The sequence below is a fragment of the Staurois parvus genome, unplaced genomic scaffold (genome assembly GCF_062004578.1).
Source record: "Staurois parvus isolate SC_StPar_1 unplaced genomic scaffold, SC_StPar_1.0 ptg000520l, whole genome shotgun sequence".
In the NCBI taxonomy this organism is placed as follows: Eukaryota; Metazoa; Chordata; class Amphibia; order Anura; family Ranidae; genus Staurois; species Staurois parvus.
In genome coordinates this window covers 1,612,130-1,625,926 of record NW_028318316.1, presented here as the reverse complement: position 1 = coordinate 1,625,926, position 13,797 = coordinate 1,612,130, and the positions used below count along the sequence as shown (strand labels likewise).

At 41.5% G+C, this 13,797-nt stretch overlaps 1 protein-coding gene across 2 annotated transcripts in view; it reads left to right on the top strand.

The window, feature by feature from the left end:
• TTC27 (tetratricopeptide repeat domain 27) overlaps window positions 1-13,797 on the top strand; it is a 551,099-nt gene that overhangs the window by 208,477 nt on the left and 328,825 nt on the right. For both annotated transcript variants that reach the window (XM_089690186.1, XM_089690185.1), the window contains exon 9: window positions 12,219-12,331. In XM_089690186.1, coding sequence (XP_089546312.1) covers window positions 12,219-12,331 — 113 coding nt within the window. The remainder of the gene's footprint in view (window positions 1-12,218; window positions 12,332-13,797) is intronic.

Below are 13,797 nucleotides of genomic sequence, written 5' to 3'. Positions count from 1 at the left end.
TTCACACAAATAGAGCTTTCTTTTGGTGGTTTTTAATAATCACTGGGTTTTTTTTATTTTTTGCTATATAAGCAAAACAAAGAGCAAAAATTTTGAAAACAACACATTTTTTCAGTTTATATTATAAAATTTTCCAAATAAGTATTTTTTCTTCATAAATGTAGGCCAAAATGTATAGTTGTACAAATATTTGGTAAAAATTACCCAAATTATTATTATTATACAGTATTTATAAAGCGCCAATAGTTCGCTCAGCGCTGTACATTACAAAGGGGGACAGAACATGCGACAGAACAATACCAATACAATGCAAAACATGAGGGGATTGAGGGCCCTGCTCTTTTGAGCTTACAATCTAGGAGTATATTATATTAGTGTATATTATTTAGTCTGTGTGAAAGTTAGAGACTACAAGCTTTTGACTTATTGAAAATTGATCAGTCCTGCTGTACTGACTGCTTATCTCATTTCTTGAGGCCTTGAAATGCCAGGATAGTACAAATAACCCTCAAATGACCCCTTTTTGGAAAGTAGTCCAAGGTATTTAGTAGGAGGCAATGTGAGTTTTTGAAGTGGTAATTTTTTCCCACAATTCTTTGGAAAATGGAGAAATTAAATATACTGTATATATTTTTAACCCCAAAATTGTCAAATTAACAAGTTTTTTTTTCCACACACGGCATAAGCATACTTGCAATTAGACTCCAAAATACATTTTGCTACTCATCCAGAGTATGGTGATACCACACGTATGAGCGTTTTTCACAGCCTGGCCACATACAGAGGCCCAACATCCAAGTAGCACCTTCAGGCGTTCTAGGGGCATAAATTACACATTTATTACCTGACTACCTATCACATTTTTTAAAGCCCTAGACCAGTGGAAACACTAACAAAATGACCATATTCAAACACCACAATGTATTTTCTGAGGCATAATGAGTCTTTTGAACAGTTTCAGTTTTTTGCCACAGGTTTTTGAAAAACGTGAAAAGAAAATGTAACAAAAATGTAACTTTGATAACACAAAGTAGTCAATCTATAAGATATTTTTAACAAACAGCATGGACATTCCATGAATTACATCCCAAAATAAATTTTGCTACTCCTCCCGATTATGGGGATACCACAGGTGTAAGGCCTTTCAATGTCTGAACAGATTATGTTCCCCAACATTGCAGCCTCTGTAAAACAAAAATCAAAAAACACTGTATAGACAACAATATACTGTAATGCAGTTTGTGTTCCTAAAAGCCGAACAAGCCTAACCTACTGGTAAGTGGCTGCCTCCATAGCACAATGCTATGTTCACTGGTCAGGAAGTATAGGAGGCTGAACAAAGGGTAAGCAAACTATTACCTGTGGTCCAGGAAGCAGGCAGAGACGTGGTCAGCAGCAGTCAAAGGGATCGTCCAGGCAGCAGGCAGGAATATGTTTCATAAACGTGCCAGGGTCATTACAGGCAGCATGCTGGAACATGGTTCATAAACGTGCCAGGGTCATTACAGGCAGCAGGCTGGAACATGGTTCATAAAAAGTCCTGGGTCATTGCAGGCAGCAGGCAGAGATAGGGTCAGCACAACCAAAGTATTGGTTCAGGCAGCAGGCAGGTACATGATCCATAAAAAGTCCTGGGTCAGTACAAGCAATACAGTGAGGAACAGAAGTATTTGAACACCCTGCGATTTTGCAAGTTCTCCCACTTAGAAATCATGGAGGGGTCTGAAATTCACATTGTAGGTGCATTCCCACTCTGAGAGACAGAATAAAAAAAAAAATTCAGGAAATCACATTGTATGATTTTTAAAGAATTTATTTGTCTTGCACTGCTGAACATAAGTATTTGAAAACCTGAGAAAATCAGTGTTAATATTTGGTACAGAAGCCTTTGTTTGCAATTACAGAGGTCAAACGTTTCCTGTAGTTCTTGACAAGGTTTGCACACACTGCAACAGGGATTTTGGCCCTCTCCTCCTCTGTCAGGTTTCGGGGCTGTCGCTGAGCAACACGGAGTTTCAGCTCCCTCCAAAGATGTTCTATTGGATTTAGGTCTGGAGACTGGCTAGGCCACTCCAGAACCTTGATATGCTTCTTACGGAGCCACTTCTTGGTTATTCTGGCTGTGTGCTTCGGGTCGTTGTCATGTTGGAAGACCCAGCCACGACCCATCTTCAATGCTCTGACTGAGAGAAGGAGGTTGTTGCTCAAAATCTCACAATAAATGGCCCCATTCATCCTCTCCTTAATACAGTGCAGTCGTTCTGTCCCCTTCGCAGAAAAGCACCCCCAAAGCATGATGTTACCACCCCCATGCTTCACAGTAGGGATGGTGTTCTTGGGATGCAACTCATCCTTCTTTTTCCTCCAAACACGACGAGTGAAGTTTAGACCAAAAAGTTCTACTTTGTTCTCATCTGACCACATGACTTTCTCCCATTCCTCCTCTGGATCATCCAGATGGTCATTGGCAAACTTCAGATGGGCCTGGACATGTGATGACTTGAGCAGGGGAACCTTCCGTGCAATGCATGATTTGAAATCATGACGGCGTAGTGTTCTACCGACAGTGACCTTTGAAACTGTGGTCCCAGCTGTCTTTATGTCATTGACCAGCTCCTCCCTTGTAGTTCTGGGCTGATTCCTCACCTTTCTTATCAGTGATACCCCACGAGGTGAGATCTTGCATGGAGCCCCAGTCCGAGGGAGGTCTTTAGTCTCTTCCATTTTCTAACAATTGCTCCAACAGTTGATCTATTTTCACCAAGCTGGTTGGCAATTGCCCAGTAGCCCTTTCCAGCTGGCCAGTGAAGTGGGCAAGGGATTCGTCCACACAGATGTTTTGGTCAGGGACATAAACTTCAGCAAATCTCTGGGGAAAAAAAATTTAAGAAGAGGGTGAATTTTGTATAATTTGTCATTTCAGAAAGATCTCTGGGAGGGCACTGGGTATTTGTCATCGAAATGCAGGAAGCGCATGATTATCTCATAGCGTGACCTGGGCATTACAACAGAATAAATGGGCATGTGGTGGATTGGGGGGGGGTGGACCAGTAAGCATGTCCTTCGTGTTTTGTGTAAGCCCCATGTTAATGGTGAGGCCTAAAAATAATTTGAACACTTCCACTGTGGCCGGGTGCAGGATAGGTAATCTGCTGATTGTGGCTGTGTGATGGGTACTCTGTTGATGACGGCACTGTTGGACGATGTGCGACACGTGCACTGCTGGTGGGCACTGATGAATAACAGGTGCACTACTGATGGGCACTGATGGGCTACAGGTTCACTGCTGATGGGCAACAGTGACACTGCTGATGGGCGACAGGTACACTGATGGGCACTGACGGGCAAGAGTAACAGCTGATGGGCAACAGGTGTACTGATGGGTGACAGTAACACTGCTGATTGGCGACAGGTGCACTGATGGGCAACAGTAACACTGCTGATTGGACATATGCACTGATGGCTGACAGTAACACTGCTGATGGGCACTGTGACAGGGGTTTTCTGTTGTGCAGGCACTGTATTGTGTTTATAGAAAAAATATATATAATGGCGCCTATGGAAAGAGGAAAAATTGTATATAAATCACTTATTATGATATACCAGCTGCAAAAAACCACCATAAATAAATAAAGTGTAACAATTATTACAAAAAATATTTTGCGCTAGTAAATATAAGAATATATCCGTGAAACAAAAAAATATATATATACATGAATAATATTTAAATGAGAAAAAGTTCAAATAAATAGTCCACACTTAAGAATATATGTAACACAAAAAATGTGCACAAAATTATCTAAATGTGACAACCACCACCAAAAAACTAAATAAACTCACCAGAGCTATAAAACAAAAACATGTATTGCTCTGGGAACGATAATATAATGGTAAGCCATTCGTAGATATGTCTTCAAGAAATGTTATTCTGCAGAACCCCGATCCACGTAGACCAATTTCAGATGGAGCAAAATACTTTCAAATTATCATCAAGGAAATCCACTTCTCCAAAAAAGCCACCTTTAATCGTATCCAAGGAAGAAGATGCCAGACACTCGGAAGAAACAAAAGAACTTCATGGTGCAGTATTATTAAAAACCAACTTCCTTTATTAGGTACTTATTGCACTTAACTCAGGAGGTGTCCCAGCCGACACCAGCGTCAACAGCATACAGCAATCACAGAAAATGGACCCAGCTACTCAGCACATGCGCAGTAGCTCGTAGACAAACGTAATGATGTCACATCAATCAAGCTCCGCCCTACGCGTTTCGTCATCGACGTCCTCACGGAGCGGATGGATGTGAGACGTCGCAACCTCATTAAATATGCACTGCACAGGGAACGATCAGCTGGCATCAGTGGGGAATCAAGCGGACAAGCCGCCCCATGGATGACAGATGTCCGCAGATGGTACACAGTATATATAATCTATTTAAACATCATAAAAGGTAAAAAAGAGAATATATAAGGGAAAATTATAATTAAATAACCAAATGAAATAAATAGATATACAATTAAAGGGCCAATTACCTTCCAAAACTATATCTCAAATACTCATCAGAAAAATGATAATTCGTTATTTGCAAGGGTTGGTGAATATGTTGACACCTTCCTACAAAGTATTGTTATGACAAATAAGGCTTTTTTAAGGGATGGTGGACATCTTATTAACATTCTTAAAGAATTACATAATGTTGATAATTGTATGTTAGTGACTATAGATGTAGAATCATTATATACTAACATTAATCAAACTGATGGTATTAATGCGGTCAAATAGGCCCTTAAACATAAATCACTTCTAAAAAGAACACAGAGGAAATTTGTTGTTGATTTACTGGAGTTGGCGATGAATAATAATTTCTTCTGGTATGCTCGTAGGCAAAACCACGTTTTAAAACGTGGTTCTGCAAAACAGGTAGGGGGCGCACGTGAGGCGCCCGCTCGCCCGCCCTGCCTGTCCCGCGGGTGTCAGCAGTGGGTCTCCGCCGCCGGGTCACGGCCGGTTATTACCTGCCGTCTTCCCTTGATGGGCGGTGATCGCTGACACAGAGCAGGGCTGCATTGTTTACACACAGCCCTGCTCTGTGACAGTTCCCCGACAAGCTGAAGAGGGAGAGAAGAGTTTCTCTCCCTCAATCAGCTCCCCCCTCCCTCCCCCACCCCCTAGTAAAACACTCCCCTCACACAGTAAACACTAAATATGTTAACCCCTTCCTCCCCAGTGACATTAGTACAGTGTCAGTGGGGTTTTTTTTTCAATGATCACTGTATTGGTGTCATTGGTGATGTCAGTGACCTCAAGTCAGTTCCCCCCCAGTGTCAAAATGTCTGCCGCAGTCCCACCATAAGTCGCTGATCGCCACCATATGTCGCTGATTGCCGCCATATGTCGCTGATCGCCACCATTATTAGTATAAAAAAAATTAAAAATCCCAGTATCTTTCCTGCCTTTTGTAAACGCTATAACGTTCACGTAAACTAATTCATTTACACGTATTGGGTTTTTTTTTTTAGCAAAGACATGTCGCAGAATGCATTTTGGCAGAAATTTATGACTAAATTTGATTTTTGCATTTTTTTTTTACTGGACATGTTTTATAGCAAAAAGTCCAAAATATAGTTTTTTTCCCTCAAAATTGTCAGCCTTTTTTTTTATAGCGCAAAAAATAAAAACCGCACAGGCGATCAAATACCACCGAAAGAAAGCTCAATTTGTGGGGAAAAAAGGATGTAAATTTAATTTAAGTGCCGTATTGCATGACCGCGCAATTGTCCGTTTAACTAGCGCAGCACTGTATAGCAGAAAAATGGCGTAAATTGCAGTATTTATACCATAGTTTGTAGATGTTATAACTTCCACACAAAGCAATCAATATACACTTATTGGGATTTTTTTTTTTACCAAAAACATGTAGCAGAATACATTTTGGCCTAAATTTATAACCAACTTTGAATTTACTATATATTTTTTATAGCTGAAAGTAAAAAATATTGTTTTTCTTCAAAATTTTTGGCCTTTTTTTGTTTATGGCGTGAAAAATAAAAAGTGCACAGGTGATCAAATTACACCGAAAGAAAGCTCTATTTGTGTGAAAAAAGGACGTAAATTCCGTTTGGGTGCAGCATTGCATGACTGCGCAATTATCAGTTGAGTTAGTGCAGTTCCGAGTAGCAAAATGAGGCCTGGTCATTAAGGGGGGTAAATCCTCTGGAGCTCAAGTGGTTAAAACCTTAAAAGAATGCAAAGACCAATGAAAAGAGTGGTCCACTTTGCTACTACTAAAAAAATGGAAAATTTCCTATCAAATACTTACCGTAATCTTCCTTTCCTGACAGACTCCATGGCAGCATACGTATGGGTTAGTCCCTCCCTCTCCTCTCCTATTGGACCCTATAAATCCCATAAATCTTTGCTCCTCGCCAGAGGCCATGTTCCATAACTAGCCTACTGATGGCATTTGGGAGGGTACTCCTACTGCCATGGAGTCCATCAGGAAAGGAAAATTACGGTAAGTATTTGATAGGAAATGTTCCATTTTCCTGACTGACTCCATGACAGCATACGTATGGGAAATAACTAGCCGTACACACACGGGTGAACAGTTACTCAAACAAAGACTTTAATTTGCCCCATCAACCGAGAGGACTTTCAAACCAAAATTAACAGAGGATAAGGAGGCAGGCTCTAAACATTAATGAGCCATAAAAGTGTTGATTGAGAACCATGATGCCACCCTGCAGATCATCTCAGGGGTGACATGCTGGGAAACTGCCCAGGATGTAGCCACACATCTGGTTGAGTGTGGGGTCACCGACAATCCAGTCCACAATTGACCTGGGAGAAGCCTGGTCTCCTTTACTCTTCCCATGGAAAAGGATGAATAGACAGTCTGACCTACGGAAGGATGCTGTGACCTGCAAGTACAGCCTTAAGGTCTCACCTACGTCCAGGGGGTGAACATCATCGACTCCTGAGACTCTAAATGTTGTCAGGACAATCTCCTGGTTCTTGTGGAAGACCGAGGTCACTTTAGGATTAGAACCTAGCATAGAGATGAGGACCACTCGATTCAGGAAGAATGTTAAAAACGGTTCTTTGCAGCCAAGGTTCCTGATTTCAGAGACTCTTTTTGCTGATGTAACAGCTACCAGAAAAGCCACCTTGATGGAGAGCTTCCTCACTATGGGTGGACCAGCTGATTCTGGAACGCCTCCAGAGAAGAAGTCGAGGACAAGCGTAAGGTCCCATTTCGGGAATCTTGATTTTCTCTGGGACCTCAACCTTACTGCCCCCTTGAAGAATTGCCGGACCATAGAGTGGTCGGCCCATGTTACCCAGTGACGGTCGAGATGGCTGACACTTGAATCCTGAGGATGCTGACCGACAGCGGCAGGCCCTGGACATCCTGAACCATTGGATTACTAAAGGATCTGTCCACAGTTAAGATACAATCCATGAACTTAGACCAGACTTTTCCATAGACCCTTTTGGTACTTGGTTTTCTGGCATTCATCAGGTAGGGATTACTTTGGCAGGACAGCCTAAGGCTTCCAACCTCCCCCTCTCAAGAACCAGGCAAGGGTGAGGAATGACCCCCTGCGACAGCAGATCTGGCTTGAAAGGGAGAGGGAGTGGATCCCGAATGCTGAGATGTGCTGGTAAGGGAAACCATGGTCTGCTTGGCCAGTACAGAATTACGGCCACTACCTCCACTGCTTGTGCTATGAGCTTCCGAAGAAACCTGAAATTGATCGGGACCGGGGGAAATGCATAAGCTGTGTGAAACCTCCACTGATCCATCAGAGTAGTGACCCGGTGATTGACACCCGTGGCCGCGGTCGGTGCCGTGGGTAGGGCGGTCGCACACCTAGCTCGCACCCCCTACCCTGGAATGCAGGATCCTGCGCACAGGGGCCGCCTTGTAGCAGTATATGTACTGCGGGCGGTCCCCTAGTCGTAAATCATTTAACCATTAGCCGCCCGGCTTATAGCCGTTTGGCGGTGGCAAAAATGCTTCACCATGCACAGTTCGCGCGGTTGCAGAGCCGCGCAGAGGCACGATCTGTCACTGGCCGTGTACCATCGGACACGGCCGATGACAGTTCTGAGTACCGACCCCGTTGCCGGTACCATGTGACCTGCTGTGACCAATCACAGCAGGTCACATAACAGTTGTATACAATGGATGGCTTCATTCATGCCATCCATTGTATACTAGTGCCTAGCTGTGAATGGTCACAGCAGGTCACATGCACATGTCATGTGATTAGCTGTGGCCAAATCACAGCTTAGCACAAAAAAAAAAAAAAAAACCTGAATGAATCGATTTCATTCTGGTAAATGCTTGCTTATAGCAAAGTAATTCTTTGCTATAAGCAAATTGTGTAAAAAAAAAAAAATACTGATCACTTCCCCAAAGTAGTACAATGTTACTATGGTAACATTGTACTACTTTGGTCATAGTAAAATATGAAAAAAAAATCTTTAAAAAAAAAAAATGTAATAAAAAATTTAAAATATTAATAAAAAAAAATATATTTATATATATATATTTTTTTCATACTGTCACCAGTCAGTGTCCCTGTTCACCGCCATGCCAGTTATATGATGACGCTGTACTGCACTGGTGACAGTATGTAAAAAAAAAATAGCGAAAACTATTTTTTTAATTTTCTGAAAAATTATGACAAAAAAAATACAACTTCAAAAAAGCGCCATGCCTCTTATGAAATACGTCGGACTGTCTACTCTGCAAAAAGGGGTCATTTGGGGATATCTGTACTATTCTGACATTCTTGGACCTCAAGAAATTAGATTGGCTGTCAGTACTTCAGGATTGATCAATTTTCAGATTTATACCATAGTTTGTGAACTCTATAACTTTCCTACAAACTAAAAAATACATCCTAATTTGGGTGATTTTCACCAAAGACATGTAGCAGAATACATCTTGGCCTAAATTTATGAAGAACAATTATTTATTTACAAACTTTTATAAGAGAAACAAAGAAAAACGTGTTTTTTTTCAAACTTTTCGGTCTTTTTTTGTTAATTTAGCAAACAATAAAACCCCAGTGGTGATTAAATACCACCAAAAGAAAGCTCTAGTTGTGTGAAGAAAATGCTAAAATTGTAGTTTGGGTACAATGTTGTATGACCGCGCAATTGTCATTCAAAGTGTGAGAGCGCTGAAATGTGAAAAATGGCCTGGGCAGGAAGGTGTAAAATTGCCCGGTATTGAAATGGTTAAAAAATGCATTTTGTATTTACTCGGGTTATCTTTGTATAATATTAAAATGTTTGATGATCTGAATCATTTAAGTGTGACTAATATGCAAAAAATTAAAAATCAAGAAGGGGGCAAATACTTTTTCACTTTTGTGGTACACTGATAATTATGAGGGGTTCCCATTTTTAATGGGAGGTGGGTTTTCTAAAGAGGAAGCACAGTAGTAAATGCTTGGTTTTAGACTTTCTCTCTGTAATTGACATTATGGAATCGTACAGAGCAGAGTTTTTGTTACCTATTCAATAACTCTTCTGACTCATTCACCTGTGGAAATATTTTAAAGTGGTATTAAACCCCAAACCAAAAATGTAATCTGTTGCAGCTTACCAATCAATAGATGTGGCGGCTGCATCCGTTTTCTTTCCTTAGACTTTTTCCCTCTGTTTTCACCTGGTAACATGCCTCCTGTATTAGAGTGCACCACTCTTGATGAATGAGTACAGGGGCTACTTTGGACAGCAGTATTGTCAGTCTAAGGGGAGGGTAGTGTGTGATGTACTAGCAGATTTAAATACTCTAACAAATTGACGGCAAATTCCAGCTAATACTTTATTTTGTTTTTCCAAAAACAATTTTATTGAGAAATAAGGCACAGTGGTAACATATACAGGTTACATTCGAATCATGTATACAACTCCAGTAAATGCCCGTATCCCTGATGGGATATACATATGAAGCACATATAGTGTAATCAATTAACATTCCTTGAATTAAGAAAACATAAACAAAAAAAAAAGGAGAGAACATGTTCCAAGCAAAAACCGACATAGAATAAAGTGAACAGAACAATTGGGTACAGAAATCAGCCAATCCTCATATGATCCCCCTTAAATAAAGAATGTGATGCAATACACACTGAGAGGATGGTGAGAACAGTGGATATTTGGGCGTCCACCCCTGGGGGCGGAGGCTGAGGAGCTGCAGTTGTACCTGTGGGTCTGCTGGTATTCTAAGTTCATCTAACTTAGAGAAATGGGAAGGTAATGTTGAGAATGTAGGATAGAGCGAAGGAGGAGAAAGAGGGAGACAAGAAAAAGGAGAGAGGAGAGAGAGAAGAGAAAAAATAAATAAGGGGTGGGGGGAGGGGTAGAGAGAAAAGGGGAGCAGCTGCAACTGCTCCAGGTCAAACAGTTCAAGATAATCCGAGTAACAGTCAGAGGTCCCGTACCGCAATCTAGGTAGGCATGTGTAGTAGTCCAGGTCAGTTTCAGCAATATTTGGGCCGTAATATTCGGTCTCAGTCAGGTAAGGTGTACGTTATATGCATGACACCTGGGAAAATTACTTATTCCTATTGGTCATCGAGTTATGATCAAGTAGGGGGAGGGGTGGAGTCATGCAGCAGTTGGTGATAAGCGGCTATGGTTTTGAAATGACTCCAACATGCCCACGTCTTCCTGAATCTCTCGGGGCAATCTTTTGCAACAGAGATGAGTTCCTCTATATCGGCAACTTTGTTTATACACGCAAACCATTCCCGGACTGAGGGGATATGTGTTGAGCGCCAGTGGATTGGAATACACTGTTTTGCTGCATTCACCATATGCATAGCAAGTGATTTGCAGTATGTTTTATAGGGGAGCGAGGAGTGGTGGAGTAAGATTTGCACAGGAGATAGAACTAGGGAGCAAGTTGTTACTTGAGAAATTATTGATTTTTTTCCAGAGCGGTTGGAGCATTGGGCAGTCCCACCATATGTGTAGAAGTGTACCAGTCGCTTGGTAGCATCTCCAACAAGATCAAATCCGTGGAGTAAAGATGGAACTCTATACCATTTTGAGTACAGTTTGTAATTATTTTCTTGGGAAACACACACCCATTTTCTTTGGAACCTTTGTGTATATGGCCATATACATGGTCCCAATCAGCAGGGGCCAAGTTTAATTGTAGGTCATTACTCCAGGCTACGCAAGCCTTTCTAGACGTGACTTCATTTGTGTTTTACAGGCATGTGTATACCTTGGAGACCACATGTCTCTGGGGGATCTGTGTAGCAGATTTTCTCAAATGGGGTAAGGGGTCTAGCAAGCTCTCTTGGACGTGACGGGCTATGTATGAAGTGATGGAGTCAGCTAATACTTTATAAACAGTTACAACAGTTTTTTTCCTTTTGGTATAATGGTTACCTAAATAGATAAAAGCTGATCATTGTACTCAACTCAGTCAGTGTTAAATGTTTTGTCTCAACACATATTTTTTGTGACTGACCCTCCAGCCTGCATATAATTGCTAAGTTAGTGACCACTTGATCTGACAGGTGGTAGCCATGCACACTTGACTGCTAGCTTTAAAAGGGGGAAATGTAGAATTGTGTTCCTTTACCAAAGGGTGATTTATAGGGGAGTGGGAATCTTCAGGTTGCAGAGTGGAACGTGTCTACAAAGATCTTGGTAGCTGGCAGAGTTGTAGCTGTTCACTTTCTGATATACTGAGAGAGTAGATACAGTGGGGTTGATTTTATAAAACGAAACAGTGCAAAACCTGGTGCAGCTCTGCATAGAAACGAATCAGGTTCCAGGTTTGTTTTGTCAAAGCTTAATTGAACAAGCTGAAGTTAGAAGCTGATTGGCTCCCATGCACAGCTACACAAGATTTTATACTCTCCAGTTTTAGTAACTCAACCCCAATATTTGTTATGGGGGTACTTGAATTGCAGGAGTTAGGACTGAACTCTAGAAAATTGTGGCTTTGATTCTGATCACTTGGTATGGAAAATGCTATCCATTTTTCTGTTTGTTCTTTCTGTGTTCTTTGTAGTTTTCTTTCTTTTAATATAACTAAATCAACTCAGAAGTACTTGTAATTCCTTAACAGTGGGGAGGACCACATGTTAGCTATCTTATCGTTGAATGAAGTATTGTGTGATGTTATCAGGTCACTGTGTGTACAATTTTTTTCTAATATTGAACTTTTCACTGACAGAACCATGAATTGCAAGATGACACAGTTCTTAATAAAATCGAGTTAGTAGATCCTGATCAGTTCCAGATGCCTGACTTGTGTGCAGAGGAGCTTGCTCTTATTTTGGGAGTTTGGTAAGTGATAATTTCATTGCACTGAATAAGTTTTCTTATGATACTAAAAATAAATGTCAGTGTTGTAACGTGGTTAAATATTTAAAATGGTGTAGAATGTGTTTCATTTAGAAAGATGCAATATGGAAATCCTATTGCTTTTCCTGTAATACTGGGAGAACATTTACCACTTAATAATTAAAATTCATTAGCATTACATGTATCCAGATATTATTACTTTTTTCTTCAGAAGAAAATAAGCAATAAGTTAGCTATGAATAAAAAAAAACCTTGCACAGAGTTTGCTTTTCATCTTTATCTTTTAATCACATGTCCTGAGGAAGGAACTTTTAAGGGTGTTTTTGTATACTTATAAAGGTGTTCAGTCTCCTTTTAAAACAAAAAAAATAAAGATGCAAGAGTAAAAGATTGTTTTGATAATCTTCACTTAGAAAAGAGCTGACCTCATTGAAATTGTTTTTTCTGCACCAAAATTGCATGATTTATAGTCATTTTGACAGCTTACTGAGAAAGTAGAGAGCTGTTAACTTGGAATGCTTTTTTTTCTTGGAATACTCACCCTCATCCACAGTCTGTACCATAAACACCTTTACTTTACTGTGCCTCACTGGCTCATAGTTGATTACCTTTAACACTTGCTACTGTCTCATATAGAGGTCTGCAGTTCAAGTGTACCTCTAGACCAGTGGTCGGCAAGCCGCGGCTCGCGAGCCACATGCGGCTCTTTACAAGCTTAAATGCGGCTCTTCTGTGTGCTGGGCGCCCCCTCCCCTCCCTCCTCTCCCTCCCCTCCCTCCTCTCGGACGGGCGTGTGCCGGGCGGCCGCCCCCTCACCTCCCCTCCCCTCCCTCTTCTCGGGCGGCCGCCCCAAAAGTCAGGACTCTGCAGCTGTCAGGATGTAGGCGGGGCAGCCAGGATGTAGGCGGGGCAGCGTGACGAACTCCTCTCCTCTCACAGTCCGCCCTGAAGACCAGAACGGCGCGGGAAGCAAGGCGAGAGGAACGCGCGGAGCAAAGGTAAGTGAATTGACACAGGGGGGACTTACTATATGGGGGATGAATTACTATATGGGGGACTTACTATATGGGGGGGACTTACTATATGGGGGGGGACTTACTATATGGGGGACTTACTATATGGGGGGGACTTACTATATGGGGGGGGACTTACTATATGGGGATGAATTACTATATGGGGGACTTACTATATGGGGGGGACTTACTATATGGGGGGGGGACTTACTATATGGGGGACTTACTATATGGGGGGGGGCTTACTATATGGGGGACTTACTATATGGGGGACTTACTATATGGGGGACTTACTATATGGGGGATGAATTACTATATGGGAGATGAATTACTATATGGGAGATGAATTACTATGGGGGGGATGAATTACTATGGGGGATGAATTACTATGGGGGATGAATTACTATATGGGGGATGAATTACTATGGGGGATGA